Source organism: Anabrus simplex, chromosome 6 (assembly GCF_040414725.1).
Source record: "Anabrus simplex isolate iqAnaSimp1 chromosome 6, ASM4041472v1, whole genome shotgun sequence".
Lineage (NCBI taxonomy): Eukaryota > Metazoa > Arthropoda > Insecta > Orthoptera > Tettigoniidae > Anabrus > Anabrus simplex.
This window is the reverse complement of record NC_090270.1, coordinates 346,663,818-346,682,540: the sequence shown is the minus strand read 5'-3', so window position 1 is coordinate 346,682,540 and position 18,723 is coordinate 346,663,818. Positions and strand designations below refer to the sequence as shown.

Below are 18,723 nucleotides of genomic sequence, written 5' to 3'. Positions count from 1 at the left end.
CCAGCAAATTTTAGAACAATTTTCAACCAGGTGCCTGGTAGGATTTGAGGTATTTGATACAACTGATGATGCCCCATAGGAAAGGGGGAAACATGTCTCAACTCTAATTTTAATAATGTTGTAACTTAAACATCGATATTTTGAAATGTATTGAATAGGTGGAAGTGAAATCAATTTCTTACATTCGTTATAAGATACTTTCAATACGGACTTGCAATGATTTTCATTACTTGTAAACTTTCCATCTTACGAACATAGTACACTACTAGAATCGACAGGGGCAGACATCCCCTGTTCCAAAAGTCCAAATCACGTCGTTTTCACAATGTTCCAGAATATCACCTAATGATAATGATAATAGTTACATGTCCAAATTCAACACATTTTTCTCTTCACTTTCTTTACAAAACCTGTCACATAGTTTATTCGTGCAGTCTCGGGATAATCAAGAGTTTGCTGTAATTCATATCTAATGTCTTATTGGAATATGTTATATTTAATGCAGACCAGTTCTTATGGTATCCAGCAGCCATTGTACCTTTACAGTTTTTGACAATGTACAGGAAGAGTCGCATTGTTGGACAGTAATGGAATTAATTGCTCAAGATAATTAGGAATTCCTTTGTGATTTGTTTGTCGACCTAACTGTCCGCCCACACTTTGTTGTCTTAAGTATGAATAAATGCGATTACAGTCGCATGCTTTAGTACACTCACTGTTTAATTATTAATAATATTGTAGTCGTAACCACTCCTTTACTTAATATTTACATTCCATTGCACAAGACACCCTTTATGTGTCAGGCCTTCTGCCTTTATTCAGGTTTCATACCAGGATCCCGGATGACCCTGAGGAAGAGCAAAGAGGAATCTTGAAGAAGAGACTGATGATGAAGAATTCCGCTAAGTAGCTGAGGCAAAAAAAAAAAAAAAAAAAAAAAAAAAAAAAAAAAAAAAAAAAAAAAAAAATCTTGCTCTTAACCCTCCTACATAATGAACATTCATTGTAGAGTAGCACGGAGAACTGCATCAAACAAGTATATGGACTGATGACCCAAGCAACAATACCCAGCACTAGCAATCAGTAACACATGTACACACTATTAAAATGAAAATAATGCCCATATTATGATGGTCAACAATGTTTTAACTTTTTTATACAATTTGCTTTACGTCGCACCGACACAGATGGGTCTTATGGCGACGATGGGATAGGAAAGGGCTAGGAGTGGGAAGGAAGCGGCCGTGGCCTTAAGGTACAGCCCCAGCATTTGCCTGGTGCGAAAATGGGAAACCACAGAAAATCATCTTCAGGGCTGCCAACAGTGGGGTTCGAAAGCCACTATCTCCTGGATGCAAGCTCACAGCTGCATGGCCAACTCGCCCAGTGTTTTAACTTTCAATAAATGTTGTTTTAACTTGTGCATTCTCTGAAAACTAATATGTTCTATTCATTAAAGAGGTGACATTACCGTATGGTTTAAGATCGCTCATACAATTGCCAGCAAGGTCCATTCCAACGACACCTTCACCACGGAACTTTTGGCATAGCTGCAATACATCATTCGCAGTACCCATTCCATTAATAGAACATAAAATGGTTCGAACTTTAATTCCAAACAATTCTTCGCCCTTATGAAAACCTCTCGTCACTGCCTGAATCACTTCTCCCAGTCCTGAAAAGAAAAAATGTTGTCTAGCTTAGAAAAGAGAAAAGTTCCATTCACACTAGCTGTAAACCAACAACAGCAAGCTAAGGACTGTAGTTTATAACTGTTAGCCTCTTCAGTGCGCCAAAACTACCTGCAAGAGAAAGTCTATGGTAACAGTATTACATCTGCAAAAGAAACCATGATCATAGCTACAGGAGCCACAGACTGTCTGGGCATCACAACAGTTAGGACAGCAAATACCAAGAATTATAAAGGAGCACATATCAAGTTTTGACCAAGTAGAGTCTCCCTATTGCTAAAAAGACACTTAAGATCATTCATACATTACATACATTATCATTATAAACTGTTATGCCTTTCAGCGTTCAGTCTGCAAGCCTCTGAGAATTTACTAAACGTCGCCACAATCCTCGATTTGCAACTAGTGTTGTGGCCTCATTTAGTTCTATACCTCTTATCTTTAAATCGTTAGAAACCGAGTCTAACCATCGTCTCTTGGTCTCCCTCTACTTCTCTTACCCTCCATAACAGAGTCCATTATTCTCCTAGGTAACCTATCCTCCTCCATTCGCCTCACATGACCCCACCACCGAAGCCGGTTTATGCATACAGCTTCATCCATCGAGTTCATTCCTAAATTAGCCTTTATCTCCTCATTCCGAGTACCATCCTGCCATTGTTCCCATCTGTTTGTACCAGCAATCATTCTTGCTACTTTCATGTCTGTTACTTCTAACTTATGAATAAGATATCCTGAGTCCACCCAGCTTTCGCTCCCATAAAGCAAGGTTGGTCTGAAAACAGACCGATGTAAAGATAGTTTCGTCTGGGAGCTGACTTCCTTCCTACAGAATACTGCTGATCGCAACTGCGAGCTCACTGCATTACCTTTACTACACCTTGATTCAATCTCACTTACTATATTACCATCCTGGGAGAACACACAACCTAAATACTTGAAATTATCGACCTGTTCTAGCTTTGTATCACCCATCTGACATTCAATTCTGTTGAATTTCTTACCTACTGACATCAATTTAGTCTTCGAGAGGCTAATTTTCATACCATACTCATTGCACCTATTTTCAAATTCCAAGATATTAGACTGCAGGCTTTCGGCACAGTCTGCCATTAAGACCAAGTCGTCAGCATAGGCCAAACTGCTTACTACATTTCCACCTAACTGAATCCCTCCCTGCCATTTTATACCTTTCAGCATATGATCCATGTAAACTTCGAACAGCAAAGGTGAAAGATTGCAGCCTTGTCTAACCCCTGTAAGTACCCTGAACCAAGAACTCATTCTACCATCAATTCTCACTGAAGCCCAATTGTCAACATAAATGCCTTTGATTGGTTTTAATAATCTACCTTTAATTCCATAGTCCCCCAGTATAGGGAACATCTTTTCCCTCGGTACCCTGTCATATGCTTTCTCTAGATCTACGAAACATAAACACAACTGCCTATTCCTCTCGTAGCATTTTTCAATTACCTGGCACATACAGAAAATCTGATCCTGACAGCCTCTCTGTGGTCTGAAACCACACTGGTTTTCATCCAACTTCCTCTCAACCACTGATTGCACCCTTCCTTCCAAGATACCAGTGAATACTTTGCCTGGTATACTAATCAATGAGATACCTCGATAGTTGTTGCAATCCTTCCTGCTCCTTTGCTTATAGATAGGTGCAATTACTGCTTTTGTCCAATCTGAAGGTACCTTACCAACACTCCACGCTAATTTTACTACTCTATGAAGCCATTTCATCCCTGCCTTCCCACTATACTTCACCATTTCAGGTCTAATTTCATCTATTCCTGCTGCCTAATGACAATGGAGTTTATTTACCATCCTTTCCACTTCCTCAAGCATAATTTCACCAACATCATTTTCCTCCTCCCCATGAGCTTGGCTGTTTGCAACACCACCAGGAAGATTACATGTTGAGAAGATGTTCAAAATATATCCTCCACCTCTCCAGTGATTCCCTGGGATCTATTATGAGTTCACCTGAATTCCTCAAAACACTGTTCATTTCCTTTTTCCCTCCCTTCCTAAGATTCTTTATTACTGTCCAGAAAGGTTTCCCTGTTGCTTGACCTAACCTTTCCAGGTTATTACCAAAATCTTCCCATGACTTCTTTCTGGATTCAACAACTATTTGTTTTGCTCTGTTTCTTTCATCTACGTACAAATCCCTGTCTGCCTCGGCCCTTGTTTGGAGCCATTTTTGATAAGCCTTCTTTTTAAGTTTACAGGCTGCTCTCACTTTATCATTCCACCAAGATGTTCGCCTTTTCCCATCTTTACACACAGTTGTTCCTAGGCATTCCCTTGCTGTTTCTACTACAGCATCCCTGTATGCCACCCATTCACTTTCTATATCCTGAACCTGCTTACTGTCTACTGTTCGAAACTTCTTACTAATCATATCCATGTACTTCTGTCTAATTTCCTCGTCCTGGAGATTTTCTACCCTTATTCGTTTGCAGACAGATTTCACTTTCTCTACCCTAGGCCAAGAGATACTTAGTTCACTACAGATCAGATAGTGGTCTGTATCATCGAAAAATCCCCGGAAAACTCGTACATTCCTAACAGATTTCCTGAATTCAAAGTCTGTTAAGATATTATAGTCTATTATGGATCTGGTACCCCTAGTCTCCCATGTGTAGCGGTGAATAGCCTTATGCTTGAAGAATGTATTCGTAACTGCTAAATAAATACTAGCACAGAAGTCCAGCAAACGCTTCTCATTCCCATTAGCTTCCATATCTTCCCCACATTTACCAATCACCCTTTCGTATCCTTCAGTTATATTCCCAACTCTCGCATTGAATCACCCATTAGCACTATTTTATCCTTGCTGTTGACCCTGACCACGATGTCACTAAATGCTTCATAAAACTTGTCAACTTCATCCTCATCTGCACCCTCACATGGTGAATACCCGGACACAATTCTTGTCCTAATTCCTCCAACTGACAAATCTATCCACATCATTCGCTCATTTACGTGCCTAACAGAAACTATGTTGCGTGCAATGGTATTCCTGATAAAGAGCCCTACGATCATTCACAATGCAACAAAACTTGCGTGCCACTTTTGTGTTGCACGTGGAAAAATGGCACACACAGCACGCAAGTTTGCCTTCTTTTTTTTTTTTTTCATGTAGAGCAACTTGAAAACTTGCATACCCAAAGAAATGTTGCACCAATGCTACTTACATGGTGCAAGTCTTTGCACATGCAACTTTCCTAGTCAGCTGTTTTAATGGATGTGAATGTTGATGAGGTGTTATCGGCAGCTAGTTTATCACAGCAAAATGGAAATGTTAGGTGAGGGAATGGATTTTAGGTCGTGAACACTGCGGAGTCGTAATAACTTGCTGCAGGAGTTGGACATGGGAGACCAAGTCCTTCATAAGCATTTCCTATGAATGTCAGCAGTTGAATTTCGAGTATGTGCAGCGCCTCTCTGCTATTTAGATCAATAAGGTATGTGCTTGTGCAAGACCAGTCTACGTTATTCTTCATAGCATACTCACGGTAGGGTTGGGCACAATGAGCACCGAGGAATAAACAACCGGCAAACACAACACATACACGGGCAGAAAGAAATCTAAAAATAAAAATCAGTGGAAGCTCCAATCAACCAGAGGTAACGGGGCAATAAATAAGTACTTACCTATCGTAGTTTGCATAGACCAGGTCGAAAATGACCAAAAAAAAAAGTCATGAACTGAACTCGAGCCTATCAAATCTAAAGGGTAAGATTTAAAAGGCTGCCCCTCCTACACTTTCAATAATAATGCCGAGTAAGAAACTAAGAGTACATACACATACATACATATATTATCATTATAGACTGTTATGCCTTTCAGCTTTCAGTCTGCAAGCCTCTGAGAATTTACTAAACATCGCCACAATCCTCGATTTGCAACTAGTGTTGTGGCCTCATTTAGTTCTATACCTCTTATCTTTAAATCATTACAAACCGAGTCCAACCATCGTCTCTTGGTCTCCCTCTACTTCTCTTACCCTCCATAACAGAGTCCATTATTCTCCTAGGTAACCTATCCTCCTCCATTCGCCTCACATGACCCCACCACCGAAGCCGGTTTATGCGTACAGTTTCATCCATCAAGTTCATTCCTAAATTAGCCTTTATCTCCTCATTCCGAGTTCCCTCCTGCCATTGTTCCCATCTGTTTGTACCAACAATCATTCTTGCTACTTTCATGTCTGTTACTTCTAACTTATGAATAAGATATCCTGAGTCCACCCAGCTTTCGCTCCCATAAAGCAAAGTTGGTCTGAAAACAGACCGATGTAAAGATAGTTTCGTCTGGGAGCTGACTTCCTTCTTACAGAATACTGCTGATCGCAACTGCGAGCTCACTGCATTACCTTTACTACACCTTGATTCAATCTCACTTACTATATTACCATCCTGGGAAAACACACAACCTAAATACTTGAAATTATCGACCTGTTCTAGCTTTGTATCACCAATCTGGCATTCAATTCTGTTGGATTTCTTACCTACTGACATAAATTTAGTCTTCGAGAGGCTAATTTTCATACCATACTCATTGCACCTATTTTCAAGTTCCAAGATATTAAACTGCAGGCTTTCGGCACAGTCTGCCATTAAGACCAAGTCGTCAGCATAGGCCAGACTGCTTACTACATTTCCACCTAACTACATTTCCACCTAACTGAATCCCTCCCTGCCATTTTATACCTTTCAGCATATGATCCATGTAAACTACAAACAGCAAAGGTGAAAGATTACAGCCTTGTCTAACTCCTGTAAGTACCCTGAACCAAGAACTCATTCTACCATCAATTCTCACTGAAGCCCAATTGTCAACATAAATGCCTTTGAGTGATTTTAATAATCTACCTTTAATTCCATAGTCCCCCAGTATAGCGAACATCTTTTCCCTCGGTACCCTGTCATATGCTTTCTCTAGATCTACGAAACATAAACACAACTGCCTATTCCTCTCGTGGCATTTTTCAATTACCTGGCGCATACTGAAAATCTGATCCTGACAGCCTCTCTGTGGTCTGAAACCACACTGGTTTTCATCCAACTTCCTCTCAACCACTGATCGCACCCTCCCTTCCAAGAAGCCTGTGAATACTTTGCTGGTATACTAATCGATGAGATACCTCGATAGTTGATGCAATCCTTCCTGTTCCCTTGCTTATAGATAGGTGCAATTACTGCTTTTGTCCAATCTGAAGGTACCTTACCAACACTCCACGCTAATTTGACTACTCTATGAAGCCATTTCATCCCTGCCTTCCCACTATACTTCACCATTTCAGGTCTAATTTCATCTATTCCTGCTGCCTTATGACAATGGAGTTTATTTACCATCCTTTCCACTTCCTCAAGCATAATTTCACCAACATCATTTTCCTCCTCCCCATGAGCTTGGCTGTTTGCAACACCACCAGGAAGATTACAGGTTGAGAAGATGTTCACAATATATCCTCCACCTCTCCAGTGATTCCCTGGGATCTATTATGAGTTCACCTGAATTCCTCAAAACACTGTTCATTTCCTTTTTCCCTCCCTTCCTAAGATTCTTTATTACTGTCCAGAAAGGTTTCCCTGTTGCTTGACCTAACCTTTCCAGGTTATTACCAAAATCTTCCCATGACTTCTTTCTGGATTCAACAACTATTTGTTTCACTCTGTTTCTTTCATCTACGTACAAATCCCTGTCTGCCTTGGCCCTTGTTTGGAGCCATTTCTGATAAGCCTTCTTTTTACGTTTACAGGCTGCTCTCACTTCATCATTCCACCAAGATGTTCGCCTTTTCCCATCTTTACACACAGTTGTTCCTAGGCATTCCCTTGCTGTTTCTACTACAGCATCCCTGTATGCCACCCATTCACTTTCTATATCCTGAACCTGCTTACTGTCTACTGTTCGAAACTTCTCACTAATCATATCCATGTACTTCTGTCTAATTTCCTCGTCCTGGAGATTTTCTACCCTTATTCGTTTGCAGACAGATTTCACTTTCTCTACCCTAGGCCTAGAGATACTTAGTTCACTACAGATCAGATAATGGTCTGTATCATCGAAAAATCCCCGAAAAACTCGTACATTCCTAAAAGATTTCCTGAATTCAAAGTCTGTTAAGATATAGTCTATTATGGATCTGGTACCCCTAGCCCCCATGTGTAGCGGTGAATAGCCTTATGCTTGAAGAATGTATTCGTAACAGCTAAACCCATACTAGCACAGAAGTCCAGTAAACGCTTCCCATTCCCATTAGCTTCCATATCTTCCCCACATTTACCAATCACCCTTTCGTATCCTTCAGTTCTATTCCCAACTCTCGCTTTGAAATCGCCCATTAGCACTATTCTATCCTTGCTGTTGACCCTGACCACGATGTCACTCAATGCTTCATAAAACTTGTCAACTTCATCCTCATCTGCACCCTCACATGGTGAATACACGGACACAATTCTTGTCCTAATTCCTCCAACTGACAAATCTACCCACATCATTCGCTCACTTACGTGCCTAACCGAAACTATGTTGCGTGCAATGGTATTCCTGATAAAGAGCCCTACCCCAGACTCTGCCATTCCCTTTCTAACACCCGTCAAGTACACTTTATAATCTCCTATCTCTTCCTCCTTATCTCCCCTTACCCGAATATCACTTACTCCTAGCACATCCAGATGCATCCTCTTTGCTGACTCAGCAAGTTCTACCTTCTTTCTTCAATAAGCCCCATTAATATTGATAGCTCCCCATCGAATTCCATTTCGTTCGCCAAGTTGTTTCCAAGGAGTCCCTCGCCTGTCAAATGGGAGTGGGACTCCATTACTCCCATAGGTCCGAGGCTTGCTTAAAGTGTTCTGAGCTCGGTAAATTCATGAAGCAGGATGTTGCCCTACTTGCACATAGTCCAAGTGAGGATCTCTCCTCTAACGGGTTGTGGACCACCGGTGAATTGTGTAGTCCTAGCCGCCTGAGCACAAGGAGGGCCACGACTCAGAATATGTCCGATATGCCCACTCCCATTCCATAGCAACTGGTATCCCGACTCTCAGGACCACTTACTAGGCCACTCAGCCGTTGCCCATGGTTCACGAACTAGGACGTGACTACAGTAACCCACAAACATGAACCATGAAACTAAGAGTTCATTAAATAAAATTTAGGAGACTGAAATAATATCAATGCCCACAAGAAAATCAGAAACAAATAAAATAATGAACACACAGGCCTCGCGAGATCAATACACAAACATTTCCACTATCATCATATCATTGTGTCTACCCATAATAGGATCCAGTCAACAGGTTCATGAATAAAAATATACAGAACTAGCAAGATACCCGTGCTTCGCTATGGTATTATACTGAAATTGATAATTGAATGCTTAACATTTTATATATAATCCTCCAAAATTCACAATCTGACTCGTTTTCTTAGAGATTATGGCAAAGTTCCTCCCATTTTTCAATCCTTCTTTCCAGCAATCGGTTTCGTACTTCCTGGGCTAGCTCCAGGTATTCCACCCGGTCAGTTGGGTCCCTAAATCTTTGCCATCTTTTCCTATAAGCATTTTTAATACGAATGAAATCCTTGAGGAGATCCGGCGTGGTGTCGTCTTGGGTGCCTTGGTGGTACTGATCCTGCGGCTGGACTGCATTCGTAGTCATTAGCCGGCCAGGACCCGCTTCCAGTGCAGTCCACAAATTTTGACGACGGTCCAGAACATTATTATTATTATTATTATTATTATTATTATTATTATTATTATTATTATACATATATATATAATTCGCTGGGGCCATCAAGGACCACGTCAAGTCTTGTTGCATTTGACACTGAACTTGGCCTTCTTTAGAGCCCAAATTTCCCTCATTCTTTGTGAGTGGGCCTGCTTACGCTCCTCTGTCCAAGGGGCACCATATCTTCTCTTCGGTTGCTCGTCTCGGTTTAGCCCGTTCGTCAATATTTTCTTGCGGAAGAGATCTCTGTTAAGGGCGTCTTCAGCTGAGATATGTAGCATTTGCAGGTCTTCTTTGGTATTTCTAAACCAGGGAATTGTGGTTTTGGGGTTTGAATCAAAAAAGTGAAAGATTTCTCTAGTTAACTTTCTTCCGTCCATTCTTTTCAGATGACCGTAAAGTCGTGCCAGTCTTTTTCTGATTGTGTCGGTAATTTTCTCTATTTTGCTGTAGACTTCCTTGTTGGATCTCTTTTGATGGATTCCATTTCTGTACTTTGATCCCAAGATTCCTCTCACAATTTTGCGTTCTCTTTTCTCCAGTTCTTCAAGGAGTCCTTTGTTGGCATTTAGGGACAGGGTTTCAGCTGCATATAGAACTACTGGCTTCAGAACTGTTTCATAGTGACGTATCTTGGTGTTTTGGGAAAGGCATTTTTTGTTGTAGATTGTGCGGGATGTTTGGTAGGCTATTTCCAGTTTGCGTACTCGCTCCTGAAGTGCTTCTTTGTCCAGTCCATTTTTCATGATGATCTCACCCAGGTATTTGAATTTGTCTACTCGGGTGATGTCCCCGTATTTTGTATAGAGTTTTGGTGGAGCCTCTTTGATGTTAGTCATTACTTCTGTTTTCTCGAACGATATCTGCAAACCAGTTTGTTCGGCAATTTCCTTTAAAATTTCAACTTGAGCTCTAGCGGTCTCTATGTCGTTTGAGAGAACAGCAATATCATCGGCAATGCCAAGCAGTCTGTTGCGATCCCCTTGAATTTGGTTCCTATTCTCAATGGACTGTAGTTGGTTTCCTGTAATCTCACCCGCCAGGTTCTGATGATCTTTTCAAGAACACAGTTGAAGAGTATCCGGGATAGCCCATCACCTTGTCGGAATCCTGTTTTGATGTCAAAGGAATGCGAGAGACATCCGTGGAACTTCACCATGGATTTTGTATCAGTCAGGGTGGCTCTAATTAATGCCAGCAGTTTCAAATCAACTCCAAATTCATTTAAGATGTTTAGCAGGACTTCACTTTACAAAAGAAAATATTTATAAAATCCTCCTATCAATACAATTCAAGTCATCTGTTAGATGAAGCAAAGTCTATACATGTTTCAGCCTAATCTCAAGGCCATCTTCAGTAGTAAAACAATGATTTCATAATATACAAACAAATTAAAAAACGTAATGATGTGAAGTGACAGTGATCATGATTAGTGAGTTAAAAACACATTGAGGTGCAAAGTCCTCTCGTCTAATAGATCTTGCTGACTGTTAAATAAAACACTATGCTGAGGAGTGTAGTGAGACCGTCAATACTACGAATAAAACGTGTAACATCTGTAATGAGAAAAAAGGAATGTATGAGTGGATGAAGAACAAGTTAAAAATGATGTTTTAAAAGAAAACTCATATGACTTACTTGTAACAAAAAGTTGTCGTCTCGAATGGAGATGACCTTGTCGGTCTCAAGTCACATTGACAACTAAGCCTGTGTGTGGCTTACTGTGTATCTGTGTCGATGTGGTTGGGAGGGGTAATGGAGTAAGCCACACACAGGCTTAGTTGTCAATGTGACTTGAGACCGACAAGGTCATCTCCATTCGAGACGACAACTTTTTGTTACAAGTAAGTCATATGAGTTTTCTTTTGGTACATCATTTTTAACTTGTTCTTCATCCACTCATACATTCCTTTTTTCTCATTACAGATGTTACACGTTTTATTCGTAGTATTGACGGTCTCACTACACTCCTCAGCATAGTGTTTTATTTAACAGTCAGCAAGATCTATTAGACGAGAGGACTTTGCACCTCAATGTGTTTTTAACTCACTAATCATGATCACTGTCACTTCACATCATTACGTTTTTTAATTTGTATATTATGTAATCATTGTTTTACTACTGAAGATGGCCTTGAGATTAGGCTGAAACATGTATAGACTTTGCTTCATCTAACAGATGACTTGAATTGTATTGATAGGAGGATTTTATAAATATTTTCTTTTGTAAAGTGATAACCGTCAATACGGAATGAGATTCATAACTTGCAATTTAGCAGGACTTCCCGGTCAATGGAGTCGTACGCTTTTTTAAAGTCCACAAAGACAGACACATACTGCTTGGACCTTAGTGTACAATATCTGATGATCGTTTTGAGATTTTGGGTCTGTTCAGCTGTTGAGCGACCTTTTCTGAACCCTCCTTGGTATTCACCTATTTGATGTTCGACTTGTGCTTCCAAACGCTCCAGGATGGCAAGTGATAGAATTTTGTAAGTCACGGGTAGCAAAGATATTCCTCTGTAGTTGTTGATGTTCTTCATGCTGCCTTTTTTGTTTAATGGATGGATCAAAGCTATTTTCCAATCTTCGGGTAGGGTCTCCTTGTTCCAAATTTCTTCTATTTGCTTTTGCAAGATATCAAGTGATTCCCCTGGGGCATATTTCCATAGTTCTGCTACTACTGAGTCTTCCCCCGGCGCTTTGTTATTTTTCAGAAGGACAATGTGGCGCTTGATTTCATCTCTGTCGGGTGGTCTGGAATCTGGGTACCTGAATAAGGGTTCCTTGGTCTCAATGGCGCTTTGCGGTTTAGAGCAATTAAGTAAATTCTTGAAGTAATCTGCCAGAATGCTGCAATTTTCTTCATTTGACGTCGCCAGTGTGCCGTCCTTTTGCTCAAAGCATAGAGATGGTGGTTTATAGCCAGTGAGTTTGCGTTTGAAGGCTCTGTAGTACTCTCTGCTTTCATTCTTCCTAAAGTTTTATTCTATCTTTTCAATGAGAGGTTTTTCGTATTTACGTTTCTCAGTTCTGAACACCCTAGCTGCTTGGGCACGTTGGGTTTTGTAGGTTTTCCAATCATTTTCTGATTTCGTAGAGTAGTACTGTTTCCACGCATTGAGTCTTTCTTGGAGGACTGATTCGCAGGTACCATTCCACCAGGCATGCTTTTTGCTTCTCTTGATTTCTGCAACGTCTTTGGCGGCCTCAACAAGGAGACTTTTGGTGTTGTTAAAGTCACAGTCATTTGGTCTAGCCTTCTCCTGGAACTCCTCGACCCTTTGCCGAAGTTTATCATTGTCGAAGCATGTTATCTGTTTGGTTGTCTTCCTTATGTTTGTGGGAATTGGTTTGAATTTGATAAGAGACATATAATGACCTGAGGCCACATTGATGCCTTTCTTTACCTTGACATTCATAATCTCAGGGCTGTTTCTCCTGGAGATTGCAACATGATCAATTTGGAACTCTCCGAGAGCTTGGATGGGACAACGCCAAGTCATTTGCTTTCTGGGTAGATGGCGAAAGTGGGTCGACATGACCTGCAGGTTGTGAATTTCGTAAATGGACACCAGTCTTTTGCCGTTGGGATTGGTTCTTTTGTGAGCAGGGTAATTTCCTATAACTTTCTTGTACTTCTGTTCACGACTTAGTTGGGCATTGAAGTCACCCAAAAGAAGCTTGACAGGGTGTTTGGGGATTTTGTTTAATTTTTCATCCAGAAGGTCCCAGAAATTATCAACTTCGTCTGGATCAGACTTGTTCTTATCGTTTGTAGGAGCATGTGCATTAACTAGGGCGTAGGTTTTGTTCGCGCATTTAATTGTGAGTATAGACAATCTGTCATTCACAGGTTCGAAATTTGCAACTGATTTAAGGATCTTGGTTCTAACAGCAAACGCGGTTCCAAGCATCACAGCTCCATTGAGGATTCCCCTTTGCGCTTTGCTCTTGAAAAATCGTTAGCCTTAGGATTCAAAAATCTCTTCATCTGGGTACCTTGTTTTCTCTAGGGCCATTATGGATATCTGATTTTCGTGAAGAGCTTTGGTGAGGGTTTTCAGCTTGCCAGTTTGTGTAAGTGAATTTATGTTGAAAGTTGCTAGAAAGGTTTTAGATTTTGGCCTGAGTTTTTGACTTTTCGGGGTACACCGAAACACTCCAACTCGTCTCTTGCATGATGTCGAGTCTCCCCAGAATCCGAACGAGACTCTGCACCGTGGCGTTCACGACGAGGGATTTATCCGAAGATTTACCCCCTGGGGTATGTTTCTTGAAATGTTGTGCCATCATGCTTTTTGACTTGACTTTGCTGTGGACGGGTACCCATCCTTTTACAGCTACGGTTGTTAGCCCTAGAGGTTGCCTCAAGATGCTTTCTGGCTTCTGGTCATTTACCAGTCTTCGCCGTAACCCTGGCAAGGGACCAGTTTTTTCACGGTGGTATTTTATTTCCCTACTACCCTTTGACTCTGCTGGCGGCAGAGCCAGCGAGCTTCCCCAATTCCAATGAGACGCGCCCGATGGAGGTAACTGGTAAATCCCCACACGGGTATTATTATTATTATTATTATTATTATTATTATTATTATTATTATTATTATTATTATTATTATTGGAGTGGGTGATATTAGTTGAATTTAGGTTTCTATTATTATTATTATTATTATTATTATTGTTCCAGGGTTTCCGTGGAACGCAGAGGTGAAAGAAGGTGCTGGGGTGAATGGGTCTAACTACAATGTCAAGAATTGAATTAACCTTTAACAAAGGTTATATTTTTTCATTATAAAAAAAACAAACTTCACAAATTTCCAAAAGGGAAACAGAACAATCAGGTACAATGCCAAACTAGAAACCAGATTAGGAAAATCCAAGATTCGGAACCTTAACACTTTGGGCTTTAAGCCCCTAGCTTTACAGTATTACAAATGGAAGAAGAATTATTTGGTTAAGGGCAGAAATCCCCTAATTCATGGAGCACTTGCTCCCAAAATCGAATATCCAGCCTTCTAGAGGCACTCTTTACAATTAAAAAAATTTGGAAAAGAGCTAACAGGCTCTCAGTTTCTCAAGCCTACGCAAGGCAACATCAGCTCACAATCTCTGGCCTTTCAAAGCACAACTTACAATTTCAAACAGGGGTATCTCGTACCCAACCTATAGGGCCTTTGCGGAAGAGAAAAGGTTAAGTAACTGGCCCGAAAAACAAAATGAATGGAGGCGTAACTTGCACTCCTAGATATGAACACCAAAAAACCTAAGGGGCTCTAGGCCGAAGAAACAGGGGCTATTCCCAAACCACTGAGATGACTCGTATAGAAATTACATTAACCAATTACAGTAGGAAAACAGTTAGAAAACGTAGTCACCTCAAACCAAGATGAACGGGAGCTCGAGAGGGTACTTCACTCGCTATCCCCGGTTTACAGTTAAAGATTTTATGTTTTTACATGAGCCGGAAGAAAGTTACATTTTAGAAAAGTTGTTGCATACTAAAGAATCGGACCTTTCCCTCGGTTTTAAACTGCGGAGCTAGCAAGAAAGATATAAGTTATGTGGCCATTACCTTGTAGATGTTCTAGCTGCAGACGAAAGAGTCCGCCCGCCTCCTGCTTACCACATACCATAAGACCGACGACGATCAATTGGCCAAGAAACGTGAAAAGCCGCAGTTTATAAACCCTCAGGGAAGGTACGAGATCATTCAAGACGAAACCAGCCACACCCTCTCATTTTAATTGGTCAGTTTTAAAGTTACACTAAGAGTCGAACAAGAAACCTGTGATAGGTTGAAAATTAATTACAGAAATTTGGGACTGGCTAGATTCAAAACTGGCAGAAATAAAAAGGAAATATTACCAACCCAAAAATTAATGAACATCATTCAGTTACAAAAACCTAGAAATACAAAACTTCTTTAAATTATAACTTCTTACACCTCGCACCAGGGTGCGTGATCATAGTTTTTAGTAGTGCCATCTGTGGAAGAATGTCCAAACTTCTTGATGAATGGCAAACAAAACAAGGAGAATTTCACTCAGTTTAGGCAACTGCACAATAACTAAATTACATCATATTTCTGCGCTGACATCTTCTGAGTAAAGTTCTAAGTTCGTGTAGTTTCAGTTTCACTGTTTTGCCAATAGAGGAGTTTGTTTAGGCGCTGAATTTAAATGTGCGGCGTTGGGGTGTACCTCCTGGTACAATTATTATTAGTAATGATGTTCTGGACCCGACAGCAAGATGTAAGACCGCTACTTGGTGGTAAATTACATCTGCTGCCATTGTCACTGCTGACAATGTAACCAGCACCATTGTCGCGCATAGGCAAGTATGCGGGATTTCTGGTGATACGAATGATATATTTCCGGACATTACTGACCTTATTATAGAGGTGAACAACTGCATGGTCATTATCATTCCTATCGTTTATTTCAAACGTTTTTAAATTTTTATTTATATGCCAGGAGAATCAATCTGCTGTAATCTAACTTTAAGTTCTCCAAAGGAAAAGATGGCTCTTGGAAACGAACCCAGGAAAGATTAAAAATGATCGGTTTATAATCAGAATAAGTACATTGTAAACAGTAAAATCAATTGGTCTCAACTCCTTTTTCACCCCATCGCCGTTAAGTTGATGCCCCCCCAAAAGGCTTGTTTCTTTATGTCTAGAGGAGATTCCAAATACCAACGTTCACGTCTATTACCTTCAGTTCTGAAATATAAGGATCCCCATAAAATGAATGAACTTTTTTTCACTTTGTTTCATACCACCCCCTCCCCCCCAAGTGAAGTTTCCGGCAAAAAAATTTGTTTCTTTAATAGTAAAGGATCTTCTAAATACCAATTATCACGACTTTAATAACTTCAGTTTCTGAGATATGTGTTCTCATAAAAGGAATTCAACTCTTTTTCACCCCAAGATGATTTCCCCCCAAAAACACGTTCTTCTTTGTTTTTAAGGAGATCCAAATACCATTTTTCACGTCTGTAACAACATTAGTTTTTATTAGATATAAGTATCCTCATACAATTAAAACAATTTTTCAATTCTTTCACCCCCACCCCATTGGCTTTTACTTTTAAAGCAGATTCGAAATACCAATTTTCACGTCTGCAAAATCTTTCAATTTTGAGATAATAGTATCTTCATACAAATAATTCAAATATTTTTTCAATTCCCCCCCCCCCCTTTAAGTGGATTTCCGAAATAAAAAATACACATTTCTTTATTTTTAAAGAAGATTCCAATTGCCTAATTTTACGTCTGTAACATCTTCAATTTTTGAGATATCAGTATCCTAATTAAAAGAATTCAACTCCATTTTCAGTCACTTTTACCCCCACCCAAGTGTTTCTTTTTCGAAAACAAAAAAAAAAATATGTGTTTCTTTATTTTTAATAGAGATAAAAAAATTACCATTTTTCACTTCTGTAACATGTTAAGTATTTGAGATATATTGTATAAATGCTCATTTTAAAATTTAACCACTTTTCAGTTCCCCTTTAGTGGAGTTTCCAGAAACAAATCACCTGTGTTTCTTTACTTTTACAGGAGATTCCAAATACCAATTTTTACGGTTGTAACATTTTACATTTCCGAGATATACTGTAGATATAGTCGTTCTAAATATTCACCCCAATTTGCACTCTGGTTTCACCCCCATTCATTGGATTTTCCAAAAACAAAAAAAGACATGTTTCTTCATTTTTAAAGGACATCCAAAATACCCACTTTCAGGTCTGTAATATCTTCATTTTCTGAGATATAAGTATCCTCATTAAAGGTATTCAACCCTTTTTCATCCCTCCTATTGGGATTATCCAAAAACAAAAAAACAAAAATACGTGTTTCTTTATTTTTAAAGGAGATTCCAAATACCAATTTTTACACCTGTAAACTTTTAAAGTTTTGAGATATAGATACAATCATTTTAAAAATTCACCCCCTTAGTGATGGAATATTAAAAAATCCTCCCTTAGTGAGCACCTACATTGTAATATAAATGTATCCTCAAAATTTCATTTCTTTATGTCCAGTAGTTTTGGCTCAGCGATGATGAATCAGTCAGTCAGTCAGTCAGTCAGGACATGTTCTTTTATAGATATAGGGAAAGAAATTGTTACCTTAAGAACAAAATATCCTTGTTGCACTATGCAGCTCTTGGCCCAAAGCAATATATCATATTCGTTTCAACAGGACAAGTATTTACCGAACGCGACACATATTCATAAAATAAAATGCAACTCACAGTAATGGTTTCCAACGAACTTCAAAAAAGATGAAGGCGGAAAGGTGAAAATGGCCGGATCCAACACCAAAAGAAAAGGAGGGTCACGTGCAAGCATGTTGCCCTGAATAAACAAGGAGTTGCTAAGGAAACACACACACAAAAGAAAAATACAAATGGCCAAGAAAATGCAAAGATAAGGACAAAAAAATGACACAACTAGGCAATATTATGATATGCATCCTACATCTCACATTCGAACACTCACACAACAGGTTATACGGATCCAATGAACAGGGAACATATAACAGAGTACAACAGTGAGAAGAAACGCAAAAATGTAGAAGTACGATTCATAAATAATGTCTCACGCGGATATGCAAAGCCAAACCCACACAAGATCGGAGGCCCAATTCACATCGTCAATACATGCACTTGCTTTTCCGATACACAACCACATAGTGGGAACATCAGATAGCAAACTGGTACATGAATAATCAGATAGAGACCTCCACAACATGAACCGGAAAATGAAGTCGAAGTAACACACTTCTGCGGTGCAGTAGAACTTGTTCACTCAATACAGACACTCAATGATAGTAAGACGCAGATCAATGTACTGAGTTGTGACACCAAGAAAAAAATAGCTAATATAAATAATGTCACATGGATAACAACAGAATGAACCAAGACAGGCCACAAAATAAAAAAATAGAGTCAAGCAGAATGCCACATGGTGATATAAAACAAACCATGATAGCCATGTCAAAGAATACACATACGTATCAGAACGCAAGAAGTTTGTCAGAAAAGCGAACCAGATAGTTAGAGCTGAGAAGAGTAGCACCATATATACAAAAGGAAGACATATTAATGAGAAAATGAATATCACTACCAGAACACCTTGTGCTGACATTCAGATACAGAAAAACCTCGATATTTTGAAATCTTTTCTTTAAAAAAATTCCACCTTCATTTCGGTTCTTCTCATTCATACTCAACTCCTGCCTTGCGCCAATTTCGACTACTTCA

At 39.7% G+C, this 18,723-nt stretch overlaps 1 protein-coding gene across 2 annotated transcripts in view; it reads right to left on the bottom strand.

The window, feature by feature from the left end:
- Nucleotides 1-18,723, bottom strand: part of LOC136875372 (adenosine deaminase) — a 153,918-nt gene that overhangs the window by 81,453 nt on the left and 53,742 nt on the right. For both annotated transcript variants that reach the window (XM_067148927.2, XM_068228471.1), the window contains exon 5: nucleotides 1,472-1,675. In XM_067148927.2, the coding sequence (XP_067005028.1) occupies nucleotides 1,472-1,675 (204 nt within the window). The remainder of the gene's footprint in view (nucleotides 1-1,471; nucleotides 1,676-18,723) is intronic.